The sequence below is a fragment of the Haemaphysalis longicornis genome, unplaced genomic scaffold (assembly GCF_048455015.1).
Source record: "Haemaphysalis longicornis isolate Haplotype H1 unplaced genomic scaffold, Haemaphysalis longicornis Haplotype H1 scaffold_2, whole genome shotgun sequence".
NCBI lineage: Eukaryota > Metazoa > Arthropoda > Arachnida > Ixodida > Ixodidae > Haemaphysalis > Haemaphysalis longicornis.
The window spans coordinates 148,729,452-148,749,761 of record NW_027526295.1 but is presented as its reverse complement, the minus strand read 5'-3'; the positions used below and the strand labels follow the sequence as shown (position 1 = coordinate 148,749,761).

Sequence of the window (20,310 nt, the reverse complement as noted above, 5' to 3'; positions counted from 1 at the left end):
TCGCACTATCTTATGATGTGTTTGGCACTGTGTGGGCGTTTGTGCACATATCAAGCAGGAAACAAAGATCTCGGTGTACCGGTGCCACCACACCACTGTGAGTATTGAACGGGGACAGGGGAACAGCGGAAACATTTGTGGAAGCGCTGTGGTCATGGAGATGCGGGATTGCATTTAAGTAACAGGTCGCCAATTGCACATCCAGTCAGTCGACCATCCTATGTTGGCTCGCATGAAGCTATACCTGGATAAAAGTCAAGAACGGCAATGGCTCACGCAGTGTATCACTTCGCCGAAGCGACGACCCCGAAAGTCAGCGTGGGTGCTCGTTTAGAAAGGAAATTGCACTTAATCCGTGACATCGCTTGCTTTTTCTCACGTAGTTTGTTTGACATCGCTGCAGTAATTTATAAGCAGCTTGGGTCCGAAATATCAGCAAAACGACTCGCGTCATGTCCAAAATACTAGCAGCATGGAGCGCTTTGGGATGAGCGGAGGTACAGCCGGCGGCGGTGACGAGGTGCAGTGGCAACTTCCGTTTTCATTCTTGAGTTGTATCCGAGTATGGAAGGCAATATAGCCGTTGTCTGGGAACTGCCTAATAAAACAAGATGTGCCTCTCATTTGAAGGTCCGCACCGTGCTGTTGCAAGCCAGCTCATTGGCTGGGGTCATCAGTATCCTAGGTGTTATTGCGGCTCGATGATATAATTTAGAGGAGGGGAGGGCATAACAGTTCTCGTTTCTCTGTTTGGTTTTTCGTGCACTCATGACCTGGTACCTTATAAGTTAAAAAAAGCGCTCCACAGAGTTACATCTGGATATGGAGAAAGGTTGCAAGCTGGGCTGGTTGGAAATACAAATTCTTGGGTGGAAGCAGCACGAACTTAGACAAGGAGGAAGAGCGTAAAACACAAGGGCAGCCGCTGGTCTAAAAACTAAAGTTTTATATAAAAAAGGGTGAACATGCGCATACAACAAAAAAAATTACCGGCACTCGGCATGAGCGCCACAAGTTTGCAAAATGAAGGTGAGCAGGCAACTCGATAGAAACCACTACAATCAAGGCCCACGCAGATAGGCAACATCTTTGCGATGGAGACACACTTGCTTGGCTAACACGCTTCTCTCCTCTTAATGCAACGTGGAACACTTCCATAATTTCACGGGGGGCATTTGTTTCCGGTGTTTGAACAACACGTTGGGCAAACTGATAGTTGTATCAATGTGAGTTTGCGAGAGCATGAATTTACATTAAGGGGCCGCCCATCATGCCATCTTTCTTCACACTGTGCCAACTGTAGTCGAGGTAAACCTGATTTTCCGGCACAGGCATTCCATTTAGGCACCGACGACCAATACTCTGTGAAACTACTGAAGCGTTGAACATTGCAGAAAGAGGAGGCAAGTGTGCTAGCTAAGCAAGTGTGTCTCCATCCAAAGAGATTGCCTGTCTGCGTGGGTCTTGATTGTAGCGGTTTTTATCGAGTTGCCTGCTCACCTTGATTTTGCGAACTTGTGTCGCTCGTACGCACGGCTTTTTATTGTTTTGTGTTGTATGTATATATTCATCCTTAGTGATGTTAAAGTTTCGTTGTTAGACCAGTGGCTGCCCTTGTGTTCAGCGTCTTTCATCATTGTCTAAGTTTACGCTGGTTCCCCCACGAAAAGGCACATTGAGAGTTTTTAAGTGGAACGCAGCTCCTAAACATATCTTATGTTCAACGTGACGTTTGTTTGCTACTGTTTCCACTTCTTATCTGTCCCCCAAGGAAGTTGGTGGAGTATATACCTAGGTGCTTTATAACACATCCCTCCTTCTTTTCTTTGTCGCGAGGGAGCGCCAGGATTTAGTTTCTTGGACTGTTTTGTGCGTTAGCAGCTCTTGGTGTCCTCGTAAATTTCCATAAAGGCATCGGGGTTTGCATTAAATCAAGCGAGAGAACAATTAGGTATGCATTTCTCCAATTAACGTTTTAACTCGGAGATGCGCTCCGCAAAGTATTCAGATTCACCGAAAGAAAATTACGGCTTTTTGGGGAGTTTATTGTAACCATTCGTCACTTATCTGGTCGGACAAGCTGAATTTAGCCCGGGCAGAAAACACCTCTGAACAATTAGGCGTTTTTAGTGGGGTTTAAAATTGCTTTACACCTGCACGAGTTCTTTAGCCTAGATTTAAATATTGCAAATACTTGCGTTCGTGCTCACCCCTTATACCATACAAGAAACCACTGAAGTCTATAGTTCATCTAAGAAGCTAGCTGCAGCACTGTGGAGGCTACATTGTTATCAATAGTGCGCCCACTGAGGGCGCCTAATCCGCCGTGAAGGGGGTCCTGAAAGGACACTCCCTTCTCCCCTCTCGGCAAGTGACACCGCACGGCCCCGGCGCCTTTTGTCGCTTCCTTCGCGGTGAGTTAGGCGCCCTGAGGGGGACAACAATGTAGCCTCCACAGTGCTGCAGCTAGCTTCTGAGATGAACTATAGACAGGATCCAATGACATTGTGTGCAACGGCACCTTTATTGTGAGACAGAAATCACCGCTGCTTGTGGTCAGACATATCGATAACGGTATCATGTAGATGTATATTAAGCGTTAAAATTAAGGTCTTCATTCATACCCCGACGAGATCGGCAAGTTCGAATGTGGTCAAATCACTCTTTGACGAAATCTCATGTGACCACATTTCTCCCCTGCCCATCAGTCTGTATCAAACGACAGGTATGCCGGCTAGAGCAGTTTTGCGCACACTGATTTTATTGATCATTGCCTCCACCAGAGTTTTAGCCGTGTTCCACAGAGAATGTTACCCCGTTTGAAATAATTTGCCTAAACAAAAGAAAAAAAGAAAAAATGCATCTTTGATGGCTTCCATTAAGTTCTTATTGCAATTACTTATCACCTGTGACGGTCCTATCAGTCGGTTTTAGATATTTTCTCTTGTATTGTTCACGTTCAAGGAAGAGAGCTTCTTTTCTTTCGTTTGTTTGCAGGTAAGTTGTCGGGGGTAAGTAGAGGTCCCTCAAGTACTTATTCCCCAGTTGTAATGTGTTTTAAAGCGAAGGTTTAGTGTCCTCACTGATGCCATTGTACGAAAATACGCCCTGGAGGAACGCCAACTTTTTCTGACGATGGTGATTAATGATGGTGGGTGAAGCAAAAAAAAAAACGCTTATCGTGGGCGTAATCGAACCTGTGTTCCTCGCGTTATGGCGCCGGCGCCTATCCGATTGTTCCATTTCGACATGGTCGACACGGTTTGGAAAACTCAAACGACAACAAAAGAATCCATAACGAGAAGAATGGCGTTGCTCTGTGTGCCGTAAGGCTGTTAGCTACAAGACGTTAGGCCTAACATCCCGTATTGAGGTTCCTGGCATTAGACCTACCGCCACATCTGGGGGTTAAACGCGTCAAACCGGCACCCACTCGAAAAACTGCTCACTGAACGCGAAGCGGCAGGTACGGACTAGCGCCGCACACCCCAAACCCAAACGTTAGGCCTACGGAGTGCACACGCGAAAGCTGCTTTGGGTATTGTAGGAGAGCGGTGCGTATCTCCTTACTAGAACACACTCGCAGTGTGGAATTGGCCTAGCAAAGAATTCATCACAAGGAAGCTTCGCGTTCAACTATCGTCATCGTATAGACGGATGGGTTCATATTTTTTTATGGAACTCCAGGTGCAGTGATGGGATTGCGTAGTTCCCTTGGCCCTGCCATGTCCCCGTAGCTGCTGCCGCGAACACATTTCTTCTTCCTCTAGATCGTCATGCAGCCTTGTTTACTTTCTATCTTCTGACAATCGAAAGTGTTTTCGATCAGCTTCTTCGCGCCAGCAAGGTCTACTCTTTTTTTTTTACACATTTGCCGTTTACAAAAGCGAGAGTGCTGTCTTCAAATTTTTTACTCCTAAGTTGTCGGGTATATTACACAGCTACAAACATAACCTTATTCTTGCAACTGTTTGAGTCTTTCCCGACTGGTTGGGTGGCGAGTACTCACTAAGTAGCAGGGAATTTTCAAATATTTTATCAGTTGACTGGCATCAAACGTCTTTTTTTCTTTTCGCGCAGTTTAAGCTTGTATTGTATTTTTTTTTCAATTACCCGCAACAATCGTTACTTTCAAGCATGTAGGTATAAGCAGCAACCTATTTTAAGCCGACATGTGTGGAAAAAAAATCAAAACGACTGTGGTTAAATACTGCGAATTGCACAGAGTATATTGAAAATCTTCCGAAGGATGCCGGGAATCATCACTACACAATGGAATTTTAGTAAGTGGCGTGGAACAGCCCTGCCCAGTGCATCGTCATAAATTAAAACTGGGCAACTTTTTTGGAAGGTGTAACATTACGAGGATCTGGTGCACGCTACGTCATAATCGCAAACATTCATACAGTATGGAAGACCGATTGGCGCACCAGAGCAGCGCACACCTTAAGATGGCGGACCGTAAACTGGTTAATGTATCATCATCACTGGTTCGTCTCACTTGTCCTGTCGCTGTCTATGTCATTCAAAAAATATCGTTCATTTTAATTGACCGAAGTATGATGCCGAAAAGCCAAGGTTTGTTTGATATGTTTGGAAACATGTTCAGTAATACGTGAGACATGTAAAAGCGCCGCGTTAGATTCAAGCAGATATGATTTATTAGCTTCTTTGTTATACCTGCCGTTTCAGGCGCCATTTCCTTATGGTTATCATTGTAACAACTACACGGCCAGCTTAGGGCCTTATTGATTGCACAGCCCATCAGGCAATGGAATCATTCTTCTAGTAACGATATCCCCATCTAAACTCGGATCATAAAGGCCATAGAGTGCAGAGTTATTGTTTTCGATGTAACCCATAAAGCCGGTGCCCACCAAATGTGTATTGTGCGCAGGCCATAGCCATGGGGGTGCACCCGCTGTACTTAGCAATGCCGGTGACCATCGGCTGCTCCTTCTCGTTTATGCTTCCGGCTGCCTCGCCACCAAACGCCATCGTTTACGAGCTGGCCGAACTAAGCATTCCCGAAATGGTAAGCCAACTCTTTTGACGAGTGACATGAATGTCCCACATCATAAGGACGTGATGCGGGCTTTTTCTATCTCCGAAGGCACAACCCATTTGTTTGGCACAAAACAAATTCAGGGAAGCTTGCACTCACGCGCAAAACTTGGATGTCGAAGGTGTTTCACGTGATCATTGACGGCCAAAATGTTCAGTTTCAGTATAGTTGTGGTGTCGTGGTTGACATCGGCGGTATGGCACGTCATGTCCTTATGTTGAGCAAGGCCAGAGTGAGCTCGTCGTTTTGGTCGACGCCTTCGTACGCAACTCTGCATGCACGATTTAGTGTCGCTAGCGGATGCTTTGCACGCTGAGCCTCTCGAAGCGCGGCCTCTTCCTCGGCCGTGCAAACCATCCCCGTCGTGGTCATGTGGAGTCAATGATCGCCTGCAACAGCTTCGACATTCAAGTATAGGCTCTTTTACGGTACAGAGCACATGCGCATGACGACACGACGACGAACGAGCAAGGGGCGTACGTTATGACGTATCTTTCTCGTTCCGAGCAAGTGTTGCCGTGATACGGCGAACGCTGGAGTTTTTTGTGGCCAATGTTGGCCAATCTCCGTAAGTTGGTATGCTTGGCTTGACGAACGTGCCCTCGAGGCACGCGTGCACCAGCGCACGGCATTTTCTTGACTTTTTGAAAAATGCGGACACCATACACAAACAATTTGCTCAACAGCTTCGCTGTTAAAAAACAGAGGCTTGTAGTACCTGTTCTATGTGTTCCATATAACCCATTGTCGCCAATGATAATAGGAACTTCAGGAGAGCTCTCGCTGCACGAAAAAAAGCAACGATGAGGCGACCACTGAGAATACACTGAAAATGTGGCTGCAACGCCTTAAATGAAGGAAAACGAGGTGCCGAATAGTTCTAAGTACACGGCGAGAGCGGTTCGCGGTTTGTAAGTTCTTATAATAATTCAGTGGTCGCAAAAGATATGGTACCATCATCGATACCGATTGCACCGCTCTTGTAAAGCCAATCTGAAGAGAGCAAAGCTTTAAAAATGTAATGAACCTTTGTCTAATAAAGTTGAGTCAATTGTCTGCGATTAATGTGACTGCGTGATGCCTAGAATGGATACTTTTTATTGTGTGAACCTTGCGCCGTTATAGTAAAATGCCGGATGTATGCTATCGCAAAGGCGAATGTATACACGTCATGGTAGAAGACGAAGGGAAGAGTGTCACGAGTGTAGGCTCTGTCAGGGACGTACTTATTGACATATTCTCCCAGAACGTTGGAGGTGATTAAAGCCAGGTAAAAACAAGAGACGAAGGGGTGACGTGAGGGGATGAGTAAACGCGAAACGTTTGGTGTCTCAGTTTACCTGTCCCTTTAATCAGCTGAAAATCTCACTGCTGGGACCCCTCGCTAGTACAGGTCACTTGCTGCCAACTAGCGGTGATCAGTCAGTGACAAATTTTAGGGTTACGTCACCGACAGTGGGTGAATCACGGGACGGAGGACACAGCTGTAGGTACGAAAGGAAAAAGCAAGCTTTGGAGGAAGAAGGATGACGGTTGAAGGCAAGAGAGTGGGATGCGGAGGGAGAAGGCCGAGGTGGAAGTGGTTCTGTGAGGCCGGAAAGGGGAAGGTGGGGGAAGGCGAGTGGGGATGGGAGCGGGAAGCGTAGCAGAGTAGGTAGAAAGGGAGTGAGAAAGATGGGCCAAACAGAACGGGTGAAAGGGAGAGGGGCATCGCTTACAGAACATCTGGTCACGGGATAACAACGCAGTTCGCGGGATCGTTTCGTACAGTCCGGACATGTGTCCGCTTGTGTGATGCTTGTTATGAGTGACCAGCTCGCAGATGAGGAGCGAAGCGAAATGTAGACGCGTCGCTCCTGGTATGGAGCATATGTGTACACAGATGAGCCGCTCAGAACGGTGTCTGGCAATTTGACAATTCCAGTTCGTGAGATTGTGGAAGTCCGGCGTGATTTTGTAGGTATCAAAATGCTGTTGCCTTATGACTACTGTACTGTTGGTGGGTTTACAACATGCTCTCTTATTATCTTGTTTTCATTACAGGCAAGGCCCGGTTTCGTCATGAACATGGTCTGCGTTATCATTGAAGTGGCAATGATCCACGTCCTTGGCTTTCCTATATTCGGGCTTGGAAGGCTGCCGGAATGGGCTCAACAACCTGGAAGTGCGCCGTTTTCAGCACCTCCTATGTCAAACGCTACAGGAGCAGCACTGAACGGCACTACTATTATGCTAGGGATGAACTATACAACAACTGTATGAAACCAACGAAGAATGCAGCAGAAACATGGCTTCCGTGAATGAGCCAAAGTTACGGGACATTCGAGTCAGGTTGCCTTGTTGCCCCATTAGTGACGCGAACACTCCAAAACCAAGGCTCAAAGCCGAATCTCTAAATGCGGCGCATAACGCAGCGGGTCATGCCGGACAGCTTGTTGTTTAGATTGGGGCAATCATATGGAAGTCCTTTTTTATTGTTGATGAGCAAGAGCAGAAGGCTATTAGCAAAAATCTTGAAATTTTGACACCTATTCTTTGAGATTAAAAGCGGAACACCGTATATAGTAATCCGCCAGAATTGAAGCTACATTCTTTAGTGTGAAACCATGAAACCCGGATGCCATTTTTCTGCATTGTATTTAAATTGGCTAAAGCCCTCACGGCTGGGTCGGCATCGCTGGCGTGCATCTAGAAGAATATAATTGTTGTTGTTGTTGTATCCGTTTATTTTAGGCAATTCAAAACTGCCTTGGATGGCATGGCAAAAGGCGAACAAAACTGCCTGACACACACACACGGCGAATTCACACGGCGAGCTGGCATTTACACAAAAGCATCATCTTTTACTTTCTCGCCATCCTCCCGTGACGTCCCCCAGAAGATATTTGTTTATAAAATAAACACTCGTTATGACATTGCGGACGAGAAAGCGGATTTTAAAGGGTACCTCAACTTAATCGTTTGGTGCCCTTTACGAATATGCACTAAAAATTTTAACCATGGATAATTTCAAATAAAGTGACCATTGGAAGTAAAACATTTTTATACAAATGGTTTACAGCGCAGTGATCTGTGTACATCTTAAACAAAGTCTATGCGACCAAAACAAGTTAAACTATTGCATTTCTCTGTAACCAATAAAAAACGTACACAACTGCTCAACAACTGCTTATACTTGGAGGAGCCAGTTCTATCCTCAGCCTTCATCTTTATAATGTAGTATTTGGATCCACCCCAACCCAATAGTGGCGCGTGCCAGAAAGATGCCTGCCTCCTCAAATGGTTAAGCGTCTCGCGGGTAATGCGCCTTTTGCAATACCATTCACTTGCCGCTCTTGGTTGTTTGTATGCAACAGCATTAAGTGGTTCCCTATAACAAAACGCAGACCCTGAAACGCGGCTCATATATTACTTTTGGCTAGGACGGGTTCTATGACATAGATAACTCAGAAATAAAATACAATGGCAAAGAACACGCACCTTGTGCCTCCATAACATGTGTCACAGAGGGGTAAACCGAAAAGCAACCCAATCTAGCCACTGTGACAAATTATTTCAGATCACCGCGAGACAGGACGCTACGCAATGGTTTCTGAAGCTTCCATCCTTTCAGCCTCCATCAGTTTCGACATGAACGGGTTCTAAACGTGGTAACTCGAGACTTTGCAGATACCCTGTTCTGAAAGGAGAAGTCCCACTTTTTTTCAAGACGTTTGGGGGCGGGCAAACGAGAGGATGGCTGACCTGTGAGAGAACGCCATGAACTACAGCGTAGACGCGACTTCCGCTCTCGAACATTCGACTTTTCTCCGTTAGGAGTGGTCAGTGCGGAAGGAAGATGCACGTGCCTGTGACCGACCAAACCACGAAGCAGACGTTGACCACAAGGTCATTGTAAAAATGAATTGGACCAAAGAAAACCTTTCCAACGCGAATTTATCTGTGTCATTTGATTTTATCGTGTGTTGGCAGTGGTACACCCGGCGGCTTCGCTGGCCATCAACTTTTGTAGCACAGGATGCCTCCTCAATTTTTAATGGGGACACTATTAATGGGGACAAAGCAGGTGAGAACTGTGACTTTTTCCAGAAGAGTACAAAGTCATCAGGCTGACATTGAGATTTTACCAGTTATTGGTAAGCTTCTAAATTAGGTTAACACGTGAATTCTTTAGCCAAGCTATCGGAATTAGTCTTCGCTGATGATGAAGTACCATGTTCTCAAATCTAGTTCGAAAACCAGATACACCGTAAAAATGGAGGTAAACTAGGTGATTGCGGGTCAAATACACAGCGAAAGCATGGTCGAGGTGGGCCTGATAAGGTGTCGGCACCCCACGCCAGACAGTTTCGGGCCCTTTTCCCTCCCCTCCCCCTTCCCCCCCCCCCCCCCCCCATTAAAAATCTCATCGCATCGCATGGTTGAGGTCGGATAGTTGGGCTTGGTGACATGGGTACGTATTGCCAGTTGGTTGAAGGGTGGCGTGTAACTTGCCATTGTGGGGTCCAGCCTTGTGCTCTTGTGACTCGAACTTTTCTTCAGGCGCGCCATCTAAATATGACCCACATTCCTGCACAAATGGGAACTTGACGCTCGGTATGCCTAACAGCCTTGGCTGTGCTGCTCGTCGCAGTGATCGCAGTGCTGGAGGTGCATTGAATTCTCCTCATGCGCCTCCGCGCTGGTCTTGTTCAGCTACGGTATGCTGGCTCTGATGATCTGCTCTTGAAACCTGGCACTTTCGAGACGTAGAAATACCTACACTGCCCTCTGGAAAGTTAGATTTTTTTTTTTGCGACGATACGTGGGTGCAGATCGGCATCTTGCATTCCGTAATGAATCAGCAATGTAACATTACGTTGAAGGGCAGAAAAATTGACCGCGGTCGCGATCCGTCTGAGGCATGTTTCCAAGTCCATCTGCCCAATCCGCGTCGGTCCCGTCCGGATTCTTTTCTGGTGTTCGCGTCTTTTTTGTGGTAAAAACCATGCCTCAGGTATTCCACTACCAACTTGCCCAACCTTCCTCCCGATCTGTCTCCTTGCGCTGCGTCCTTCAACAAGTTCTGCAAAAATGGCGCTGTACCAGTGAAGTCTCAAAAGGGCCATGCCGACAATATACGAGTTTGTTTTATTCGAAACATTTGGTGTTTTATAGTGCACCTAGCGCTTGTCCGGCACCGACCGGTGCTGTATTCTCTGAGAAATTAAACAATTTCAAAAATGATTTTGATTCTCCCGCTGAATCATGTGTTTCGTGACGACTGTGGAGACCTATCCAAGGTAAGTACTCAAGCGAACGTAAGTAAGCGAACTAGTGGTGCAGCCGAAAGGCGGAACGCCTTGTTTGCTGTCAGTCCTCCTAGATGGCGCCCCCATATCCCTAGAGACCACTGTTCACCCTCGCTCTGTTTTTGACTGGATTTGTACCTAAATATCATGCAGCACCCCGTCTAACGACGACGATAATTGAGCGCGAAGCTTTCTTGTGATGGATTCTTTGGTTGGCCGATCTCACATTCCGAGTATGTGCTAATCTGGAACTACGCACCACTTTTCTAGAGTACCCACAGGAACTCTGGGGTGCGCCCTCCGTAGGCGTAAGGTTTGGGTTTGGGGTGTATGGCGCGAATCGGTACCTGCTGCTTGGCGCTCACTTCGACCATGTCGAAATGGAGCAGTCGGATAGACTCCGGCTTCATCACGCGAGGGGCGGTGGTTGGATTCCGGCACCGAAAGCTTTTTTTTCTTTAACTTGACCCACGATAATTCATCACCATCGTTAGAGAAAGTTGGCTCCCCTGCAGTGCGTATTGTCGTGCAACGGCATCAGTGAGGACACTGAAGCTCTGCTTTCGAAGCAAATGTAGTTCGAGCTTAGGTCCACCGAGATCGCTTCAAACGAACTAGAAAGCGCGTCTACATAACATTTCTACCACCCATGGTAAGACTGCAGGTCCTGATCGAAGACAAACACGCGATATCAAAAGCGGTCGCATTTCAGCCACGGGAAGGGTGTCCAACCGGAACCGAACCCGAATTTTTTTCCGGAAACCGGGACGGAACCGAACCAGTATTTTTTCCTCCATTCTGGAACTGAACCCGAACAGGAACGAATCGAACGAACCGTTTCAAACTGGTTCCGGGGCCGCAAAGCTGTAAATTCTAGATTTTGATTATCGTGCTGTATATTGCGTCGGAAGATATTTTTACCGCTCGCCCGGCAGCACCCCAAACATTATGCACAGTTTGTAGTTCCACAACCCATCAGGTTCTTTTATTATTATTATTATCCTCAATTTAAGGCAAGGTTTTCCGTATTTACTATCAGTTTGCGATAGATACTCGCAGTCTTAGGAGAATAATTCCAATTTAGGAGAAAAATTCCCATTTATAGGTTCGAAATTCCATATTTTTAGCACATACCCTCGCAGGCTTCTCAAGAATTCTTGCAAATTTTCCTGCATTCTCTTTTTGGAGCTGATAGATCTTTACGTGGATTCCTGTTCGGTTGGTGATGATGATGATGATTATTATTTGCTCTCCCTTTGAATCTGGGCATCAGTTGTCAGCAACCGACTTGCCTATTTTATTCCTCCTACTTGCCCTAATCCTAGCTAACCTAATAGATTTGCCTACCCGCTTCTCCCTCTCACCCCTGTTTTAAACTCCTATCGCCCCCTCCACCCTTTTTTCCTTCCCCCGCTGTTCTATATTATCATTCCTTTGATTACTCCCCCTATTTACCCATCCCTTCCCTACTCTTCCTCCACCACCATTCCAGCCACTCCTCGTCACTACTAAGGACCTAAAGTTGAGGCTCTCCTCACCCCAAATCCCAAAGCCTCCGCCAACGTCACTTCCCCCTCGCCCCGCGGCGGTCGTATCTCTGTGCAGTCAACGACAATATGGTCTATAGTTTCCCGATCACTGCCGCAGCATACACGTTTCATCCTGCTGTCTGTAGATACCCGTGAACGCCTGGGTTCTCAGGCACACGCCCGTGCTTCTAAGAACAACGCACTGCCTCTCGTATTGCCATAGAAACCTTCCTTCCTGATTTCTAGTTTCTATGTCCTATAAGTCTTCAAGGTTTTTTTCGCTTTCATTCTCTGTGCCCACTTCGTCGTGTCTGTTTCCTTGACATTCTTTTTAACTGTTCTGTATGCTCGACTTTCCCCTACCTACTTTACGTATAGCTTGCTCAGCTGTCTGCTCCTGCGTCTCCACCGCGTGTCCATGCTCTCTTATGCAGGTACTTAAACACTCTCGCGGTCCATTTTTCGTCCTCCATGTCACAAAGTCGTTTCTCAAACTTTATCTTTTCGTCGGTTTTTGGGCGTTATCCAGCGCCATCTATGTCTACTTTACGCAGCCTTCTGGAAGCAGGCGCCGTTCAGAGAATCAGAGTTTCAGCGTGAACTAAATTACACTACGTCTGCCGCTCATCAGCACTTGACTACGCATTTCACGTTTTGTTCCTATGTTTTGTAACATCAAGACATTGTTGGGTAATTGAGGCTTTTTATTTGCTTAGATTCAGTACTACGCCAACGTGGTACCGAATCAAATCAAGTGTGTATTTAGCCCACTCGGGTGTTGTTCTGTATGTGAAGAGCTATATGCTTCGGCTTAACTTTGAAGGTCTTGCAGCAAATTCTTTGGTGTTGAATCTAGAGTGCACTACTCTGGTGGGTTTCAGAGTCTCGCAGGCCAGACTATTGGGCTTACGTCTCCTAACGTTGCCAACCCACTAGAAAATCCGCTTTGCATCTGCGTTTCATTTTGGGCCCGCTTTACTGACACTAGTTTCCTTTTTACTCCCCGACTCCTAAAATTTCCTCCGACTATTAAAGATCCCCTTTTTCCCTTTTGTCCATATTACCACCCAAAAGTATCAGGAAAAGACGAAATTCCGCGCACGGAGCATCAATGATTGTGTCCCCTGTTTAAGGATTCAATCAAAACTTTAGGCCTTCTCAACTCCACTTTTAAAGGAGTTCTGAAAGCTATTCCCGATACATGGGTGTTCGCATTTTCAGGTAAACCAATTTCATATAGTAATCACCTCCTTCAAGAATTTCGTTGCAACGTTGAGTATTACTGGAGTTATTTCAAATCAAAACATCGCATTTTCGTCCGCGCCGCGATTCACCCTCGTTTCGTCCACTTCCTCGCACCGCGCGAGCGTGACTGCCCACGATGCCTTGCTTCTCGGTGACGTCTCCAAGAACATCCGGTTGCGGCTTCGTCTGCTGCTGCGATATTTTGCGCCGCAGCCTCGCTTTGGGACGGGGCCATCTGTCGTTCTGTGTTCCGTTCGGACAATTTTTAAATGCAGAGCATTTCAGTAACTCACGATGTCACCCGCGTTGACGTCCGTAGTCGTAGTCTGCACCCCTCCCCCTACACTATATATAAAAAAATACTATCCGGCGCCTGGTTGCGATCTCTCGACCCTGCGGGCGGAACGCAATGTACATGGTGCTCTACCTACTGCGCCACAAAGCCGACACAGAATGGGAGGCTACGAACGCGCCTTATATCCTTGACTCATTCAAACTACGTCAAGAAGCTGCTGATACAACGCATTCACTACCACCAACTCCCCAAACACTAAAGGTTAACGCAATACACCCACCCCCTATGCGACGCATTTACTCGAGTCCCCCTCGCGGGGAGATGGGCTCAGAGATGGGCTCAATTTTTTTATCATTTTACTTATGAATCCTGCGGTCCGCTCACGGCTGGAAAAGCTGATGGAAGTAATGGGGTGGGGCATGCGGAAGTCTAAAATATCTAAGCGAATGACTAAAGAGTCGCCTCAAAATTTGTTAGAGTGAGCACGTGCATGCTTTCCGAACCGCCGTCGGTTTATATATTGCTTAATTGGCCGCTCGTTCGCGAATGTCGAGATTGGTTGTGTTGTGGTGACGCCATGCAAGCGCGTACACAGGAGTTGTAGTATTCCATTCAGTTATTCCGATCAGTTCTAAACATTTATAACCGTAACAACAAGCAGCGGAATGGTTGCAAGGTACGGTACAGGCACGTTTTTTAGAGTGTGTTGTGCATTCCATTTTCCCCTCCCTTCCCCATTATTTTCCGGGAAACTCCTACGCGACTCTGTGTTTATCAACTGCTAGACAATTACACCATAACACATATTACGAGCGGTCTTGGAAAAGTAGTGTAAGTCGAGAAGCCGTGCACGCTTGCTTCTTTGTTCAACTGTGCATATCACTGCACAAAACAATTATTCCACCCTCGCTTAATCTCCTGCTGGCCTGGGACCTCTTTTATCTCTATAAAGGCTGTTCGTTCATTTTTTTTGCGCGCTCAGGGCTGCCGGTATAATACATGGAGGGTTTGGCTGCAGGCCGCAGCCCTATATTCCCTCTCTTCCCCCAAGCTTACCTTGTGTCATGTTTAAGTGGATGGGAGAAAGCTATATAAAGACATACACATTTTACAGACTACACACATCAGTATTTCATACTATGGAAGCACCATTGCCTATTTATATAAATACAAAGTACGAGTTTAAAACTCAATGAATCGTACCTATGACTGAAACGATGCATTGACGTTTGATATGGTAGTTTCAAAGCTCCCCCAAACACTTTTCTTTGCGAATACTATTCCGAAACCATGCCACTTCGAAGGTAGAAAAAAAAGACAAAGCAACACCCTGCCGGGAATTGAACAAGCGGCTTTGATTAAGCGGGCGCGAGGCATTAGTCGACTGCGGCACAATTTTTTTTCGTTATTGCCAATCGCCGACAACAAGGCAAGGCACCAGGTACAATGACAAAGAAAAATGGCGGCCTCTCTACTCCGTGGATGATGGCGAGGGTGCGGAGTACGGAGACTCGAAATGACATCCAAGTTGCCATCCCAATTGACATCCGATTTGCGCCCCCCCCCCCCCCCCCCCCCATCATTCGATTTGAGCCGTGAGTTGCACCTTGATTATTCCCTAAATGAAAGTGCAACTCACGGATCACATCGAATTTCGCTTGGTTTTCGCTTGATGGTGGTGTGCGCACGGATGGACGCGGACGGACAGTGGGAGGTCCTATAAGGTACTCCGCACCGCTACAGTCGAGGGAGTAAGCCGTTTGGCTCTCGGGCACTAAATCACGGTCGTAGCCCAATCATTCTACTTCCGGGCGCCCTAACGTTCAGACGTGCGAATCATGAGCTCCGGCGGAGCGGTAATGGCGGCTCAGCAGAGCCGTGGAAACAGGCCTAACGGAAGCGACAGCCAAGATTATCAGGTAATACTGCCACAACTACCCACCGGTCGTATTGTCGTGAACACATTGTTTTTGTACGGTGATGTGAAAGCAAGACCTTTCAAGGTCGAAGAATTCCGCGACGCGCTTGCACAAACTGGTTTGCTCTCCCAGGTTGTCGCCTTGTGAGCCTACCAAATAAACCACGTCTGGGCCTACCAAATAAACCAGCCTACCAAACAAATCACCTACCAAATAAACCTACCTACCAAATAAACCACGACATTCAACAGTGCCGAAGTCACGAAGAGGATGTTGGCAGTCACCGAGCTACAGGTGAAGGGCCGGTGGTGTGTCATCATTGGCCCGCAAGACCAACAGGCACGGCTGAAACTGCATCGGCTGCTGCACGGCGTCGCCGACGAAGACATTTGTGCCGCCCTCGCGCCGTACGCCGAAGTGGCCGAAATGAACCGCGAACGCTGGCGTGTCCAAGTCGTTACAGACAAGGGGTCAACAACGAGGACGGTGCTGCTCAAGCTGAAAAGGGGCATCAAGCTGGACGACCTGCCACATCAGATAAAAGTCGCGGGAGAGCTCGCCCTAGTGGTGGTGCCGGGCCGGCCTATGCAGTGTCTTCGCTGCAATGTGCATTGAAATGCGCGCCGGGTGTGTAAGGTGCCGCGCTGTACCCAGTGCCGGCGATTTGGACAACTCGCCGCGCAGTGCGTGCCCTCGTACGCGTATACGTGACGGGGAGCGCTGACGTCGACCCCGAGGAGTCTGCCGAGCACTTCATGGACGTCGCCGAAGCAGGGGAAGCAGCGCAAGGAACGGGTGGCAGCGAGACCCCGGGAACTACTTCGACGACACCAAGGGAAGCCGACGCTAACGAGGAGAAAGGAGACGCTGAGGACTCCCGGGGAACGCTGACCAGCGAGGAGGAGGGCGCGGATAAGAGCGACGAAAGACGCTCGAACGCCGGGGCCTCCGAGAAAGCGTTGGTGCAAGGGGAGGAAACCATGGACGCAGATATGGCTGTGACTGTGGCGGGTTCCGCTAAGCGTCCGCACGTTGAAGAGGGAGAAGAGAAAGACGATGCAGGAGACGCGCACATCGGAGAGCCACCAGTGAATGCGACTCAAGGGCGATGTCTATCGTTGAGACACAGGCCCACTATCCCACCGGATAGGAGCCCTGCGGAAACGCCGCCCTGGCAACGTAGCCCAAGTGACAGTGCAGCAGCGGGAGGGAACGCGTAGCCCGACCGGAGACGCGAAAGGGAGGCGCCATGCTCTCGGCCTCAAATTGAACTGAAATGGCACAGGACCCCGCCCTGAACATAGCTACGCTTAACGTCAGGGGATTGGCAAGCAAAACAAAGCAAAGTCAAGTGCACAGACTGTTAACTAAGCATGACGTTGATGTGTTAGCCGTTCAGGAATCCAAAGTTGAGGGGGAGGCAGAGACGAAGAGCATGGTCCGACGTTTCACGTCGACATACTATGTGTGGGTTAATCATGCAGTCGGTACCTCGGCGGGTTGTGCGCTTTTTGTACGGAAGCTGCCGGGTTTGTGGTTCAATCTGTTATGACTTGTTTGTCTGGAAGGTTTGTTGTGTGCGACCTGTCTTTCTGTAAGGTTCAGTGGTATATTGTGTGTATTTATGCGCCTAATTTACTCGACGCGCGGTTAGTTGTTTTTTGCGAATATAGGATGGAATTTATCTAATGATAGGACTATAATATTATTTGGTGAATTTAACTGTGTATTAACCGCACGTGATAAGACAAGCAGCAGGCCTTTTAAGGATGCGAGCACTGCGTTGTTACGTCAGCAGATCGTAGAATACGGGATGGAGAATGTTGCTGAGTGTATGGAGGGATCCAGAAGCGTACAATACACCCACTTCCATGGTACAAGCAACGCCCGTCTCGACCGGATATACATATCTTTAGAACTGGTTCCGAAGTGCCGCAACTGCAGTGTTCTTCTAATGTCCCTTTCGGACCATTCTATGGTCAAGTGTAGGATTGGGTGCAAAAAAATGGAGTAATAGTTTCACATGGGACCTATGGAAGTTAAATGCAAAGCTTTTAAAAGACGGATCTGTCACTGGCTTAGTTATGGACAAACTTAGTAAAATTGATCAGGATGGCCAAAGTACGGTGGCGGAAATGTGGGAAATAACTACACAAGCAGTAAAAAGTAAAGCTTTTGAAAGGCCCATCTGCATAAAGTACGAACAGAATAAGAAGGAAATATCGCTATGAGCTTTGCTGCAAACGTTAACAGAACAAGAAAGCAAACAGCCTGGGGCTTGCAGAGACGTAAGACAAACAAAACAAGAACTAGAAATCATAGACGAGGAATGCTATCAACGAGCGCTAGTGCGACCAAGAGCAGAAAAGGTGATAGCGGGTGAAAGGCCTACGAAGAGGGCTTTGGGGTTGGGGAAGGCGCACGCTAGACGGAACCACATAAGCGAGATTGATTGGAAATGAGTTTCATCAGACGATAACAACCAGATCGAGCGAGCGTTCTACGAGTACTACAAATCGCTTTTCGCTTTCCGGGAAGTTGATATGGAAAACTTCAAGAAGGAATTTATTGGCAACATGCCGAGATTGGATGATGAAACGAAGGAGCTGTTACAGCAGCCAAAAACAGTAAGAGAAGCTGAAGAGGCTATTGACAATATAAACGCAGGGAAGTCCCCAGAGCCGGATGGTTGAAGTGCAGCATTTTATAAAAAAAATAAAAGTGAAATAGCTACGGTGCTAACTGCCGTTTTCAATGAAGCCTTTAATTTGAATATCCTGCCACCTTCTCATGGATCCGCTCACAGGATATTAATGCCAAAACAGAAGATGGGGAAAAAACTTAACGTTACTTCATATAGGCCCATTTAACTCACGAATGTTGAGTATAAAATGTTTACGAAAATATTAGCGAGTAGACTCCAAGGAGTGTTCCATAAATAAATAAATATGGTATAAATAAACCATCCCATTCGTGTTGAAGCCCTCTGAATCCGCGCTACCTCAGTGTAAACACGCTATTGCTGGGGCCCAATATGGCGGTCCGCCAAGTTTCGCGGCCGCCAGAGCTGGTGGTAGGCAACCATGGCCAAAGATGTCACCACCCTAAAAGGCGGCGGCATGTAGGTTCCCTACGCACATGGTGCGGACAGCGCGGCTGGCGGCGGTAGCGCCGGCCGTGTGGGGCGGGTAGCTGCAGCGACCACTTCTAATCGCTCTTTAAAATTCCACTCAAGCCACAAACGAAGTTGCTAGTGCAGGAAATTAGCTGATAATGTGATTGAAAACATCCCTATAAAGCGCCGTCCGCACTGCTAGGGAAAGTGTCTGCTAAATATTCCCTGGCGTGGTACAACTAAACGATCTCCGGTGGGTCATACCGGTTGTCCCGATTGCTTCGACACTGCTGCCATGAAACGCGCGCTTCCCACAGAAGTGCATCACCGTCACGTTTGGGGCTTAGCTTCGCCCGGACCAGTGGTCGGCGCTCTCCTCCCCCAACATGTGGCCGCTGTGGTAGGACTTGGCACCCCCTTCAACAGTGTCCCGCTCTGGGAAAAAAACGTGTTTCCGGTCCCGCAAAAGCGGCCACTTCGGAAATGTCTGCCACAACCCACATCCTCACCTACCAACACGCCGTCAACTCGTTCCACACGCCTCTCGCGTCGACCGGTACGAAATATCGAGGCCCCACTCGACGACGAGGAGGATATAGTCGTCGTCAACCACCTGGGTCAACACGCGACTCCAACACGTCCAGGGTTCCACGCCGATGTCAAGGTGAATGGCACCTTACTTTCCCTGCTCGTAGACACAGGCTCAGCTGTCTCGATTTTATCAGAAGGTCGTTTTGCATCGCAAATAGCACTTGACACTTTACCTCCAATTCTTAAAGATTACTCAGGCGGTGTCATACCTGTGTCAGGATGTTTCCCAGCGACTGCTCAGTTCAAAAATATTCAGGAACCTCTCTTATTTTATGTTGTGCTAGAAGGCGGGTCTTTACTAGGCGTAGGCGCCACTTATGCTCTTCGTCTAATACTCGCAGGAGATCAGCTGGGATGCTGGCGAACCACTGCAACTCCTCTGAGTCACGACATACCCCTGCCTTCATGTACCCTTCCAGACCGTGTCAAAAAATTCCAACAGCTGTTTACGCCAGGACTGGGCCACGTTAAAGGAGCCATGAAGAGAAAACACAAGTTTGGTTCATTCGAAAGGTTGCCTCGTTAGAACCATACTGACACCACTTTTAATACAAACTTCGCTCAAATAAGCTACATAATTATGAAAAAAGGGAATGACCATGCGACCCACCAGCTCATTTCTCGCAACAGAACCTATGATGTCACACGAGAATGCTCTGCGATTGGCGGAGGCCGGCAAAAGCAAACGCAAATTAGGCAGGGCTTACCAGTTTGCATAGGGAGCTATATGCCCGTTAAACATACTGCACATTTCTTTTATGACACTGAACGGTGGAGTAAACGGTTGAAGTTCCGAACAAACACGCAAACGTGTACGCCAATGCATACGAAACTACCGCCGGCCGAGCTCGACATCTCGGCGTCGCACAGACGAATTTTCGGGTTCGAGTCTCTTCGGGGCCAACGAACCGTTTCAGCACGTACAGCCGCAACCTTGCTTGGTATCTTAATCCCTTAACAGGAAGTTGGCCGTCATATCGCCAACCAGCAAAGGTAAAAATAGAAACGAGGGAAGTAAGCAGCGACGAGATATTGCCAGTCGTCGCAGAAGTTTCGGAATGGTGTTGGCTTGCTGCTGTCGTTACGAGCTCGTTTCCAGTTTACAACCACTGAAAACTTCAGTTTGTTCGAGTTCTTTAGAATGAAATGTCGTTGCTGCGTTTTGAAATGCCCATGTAGTACGGGCAAATCGTCCAGGGAGTGCGACATCCCCGCCGGTGCTCCTTTCATGTGCTGCCCAACGACGAACCTCGGCGAAGC

The 20,310-nt window shown here is 47.8% G+C and overlaps 1 protein-coding gene across 5 annotated transcripts in view; it reads left to right on the top strand.

Annotated features, from left to right (window-relative positions):
* LOC144169301 (Na(+)/citrate cotransporter-like) overlaps positions 1–10,193 on the top strand; it is a 56,862-nt gene extending 46,669 nt beyond the window's left edge. For all 5 annotated transcript variants that reach the window (XM_077698386.1, XM_077698385.1, XM_077698384.1 and 2 more), the window contains 2 exons: positions 4,898–5,035; positions 7,109–10,193. In XM_077698386.1, coding sequence (XP_077554512.1) covers positions 4,898–5,035; positions 7,109–7,327 — 357 coding nt within the window. In that variant the 3' untranslated portion in view covers positions 7,328–10,193. The remainder of the gene's footprint in view (positions 1–4,897; positions 5,036–7,108) is intronic.
* The last annotated feature ends 10,117 nt before the right edge of the window (positions 10,194–20,310 follow it).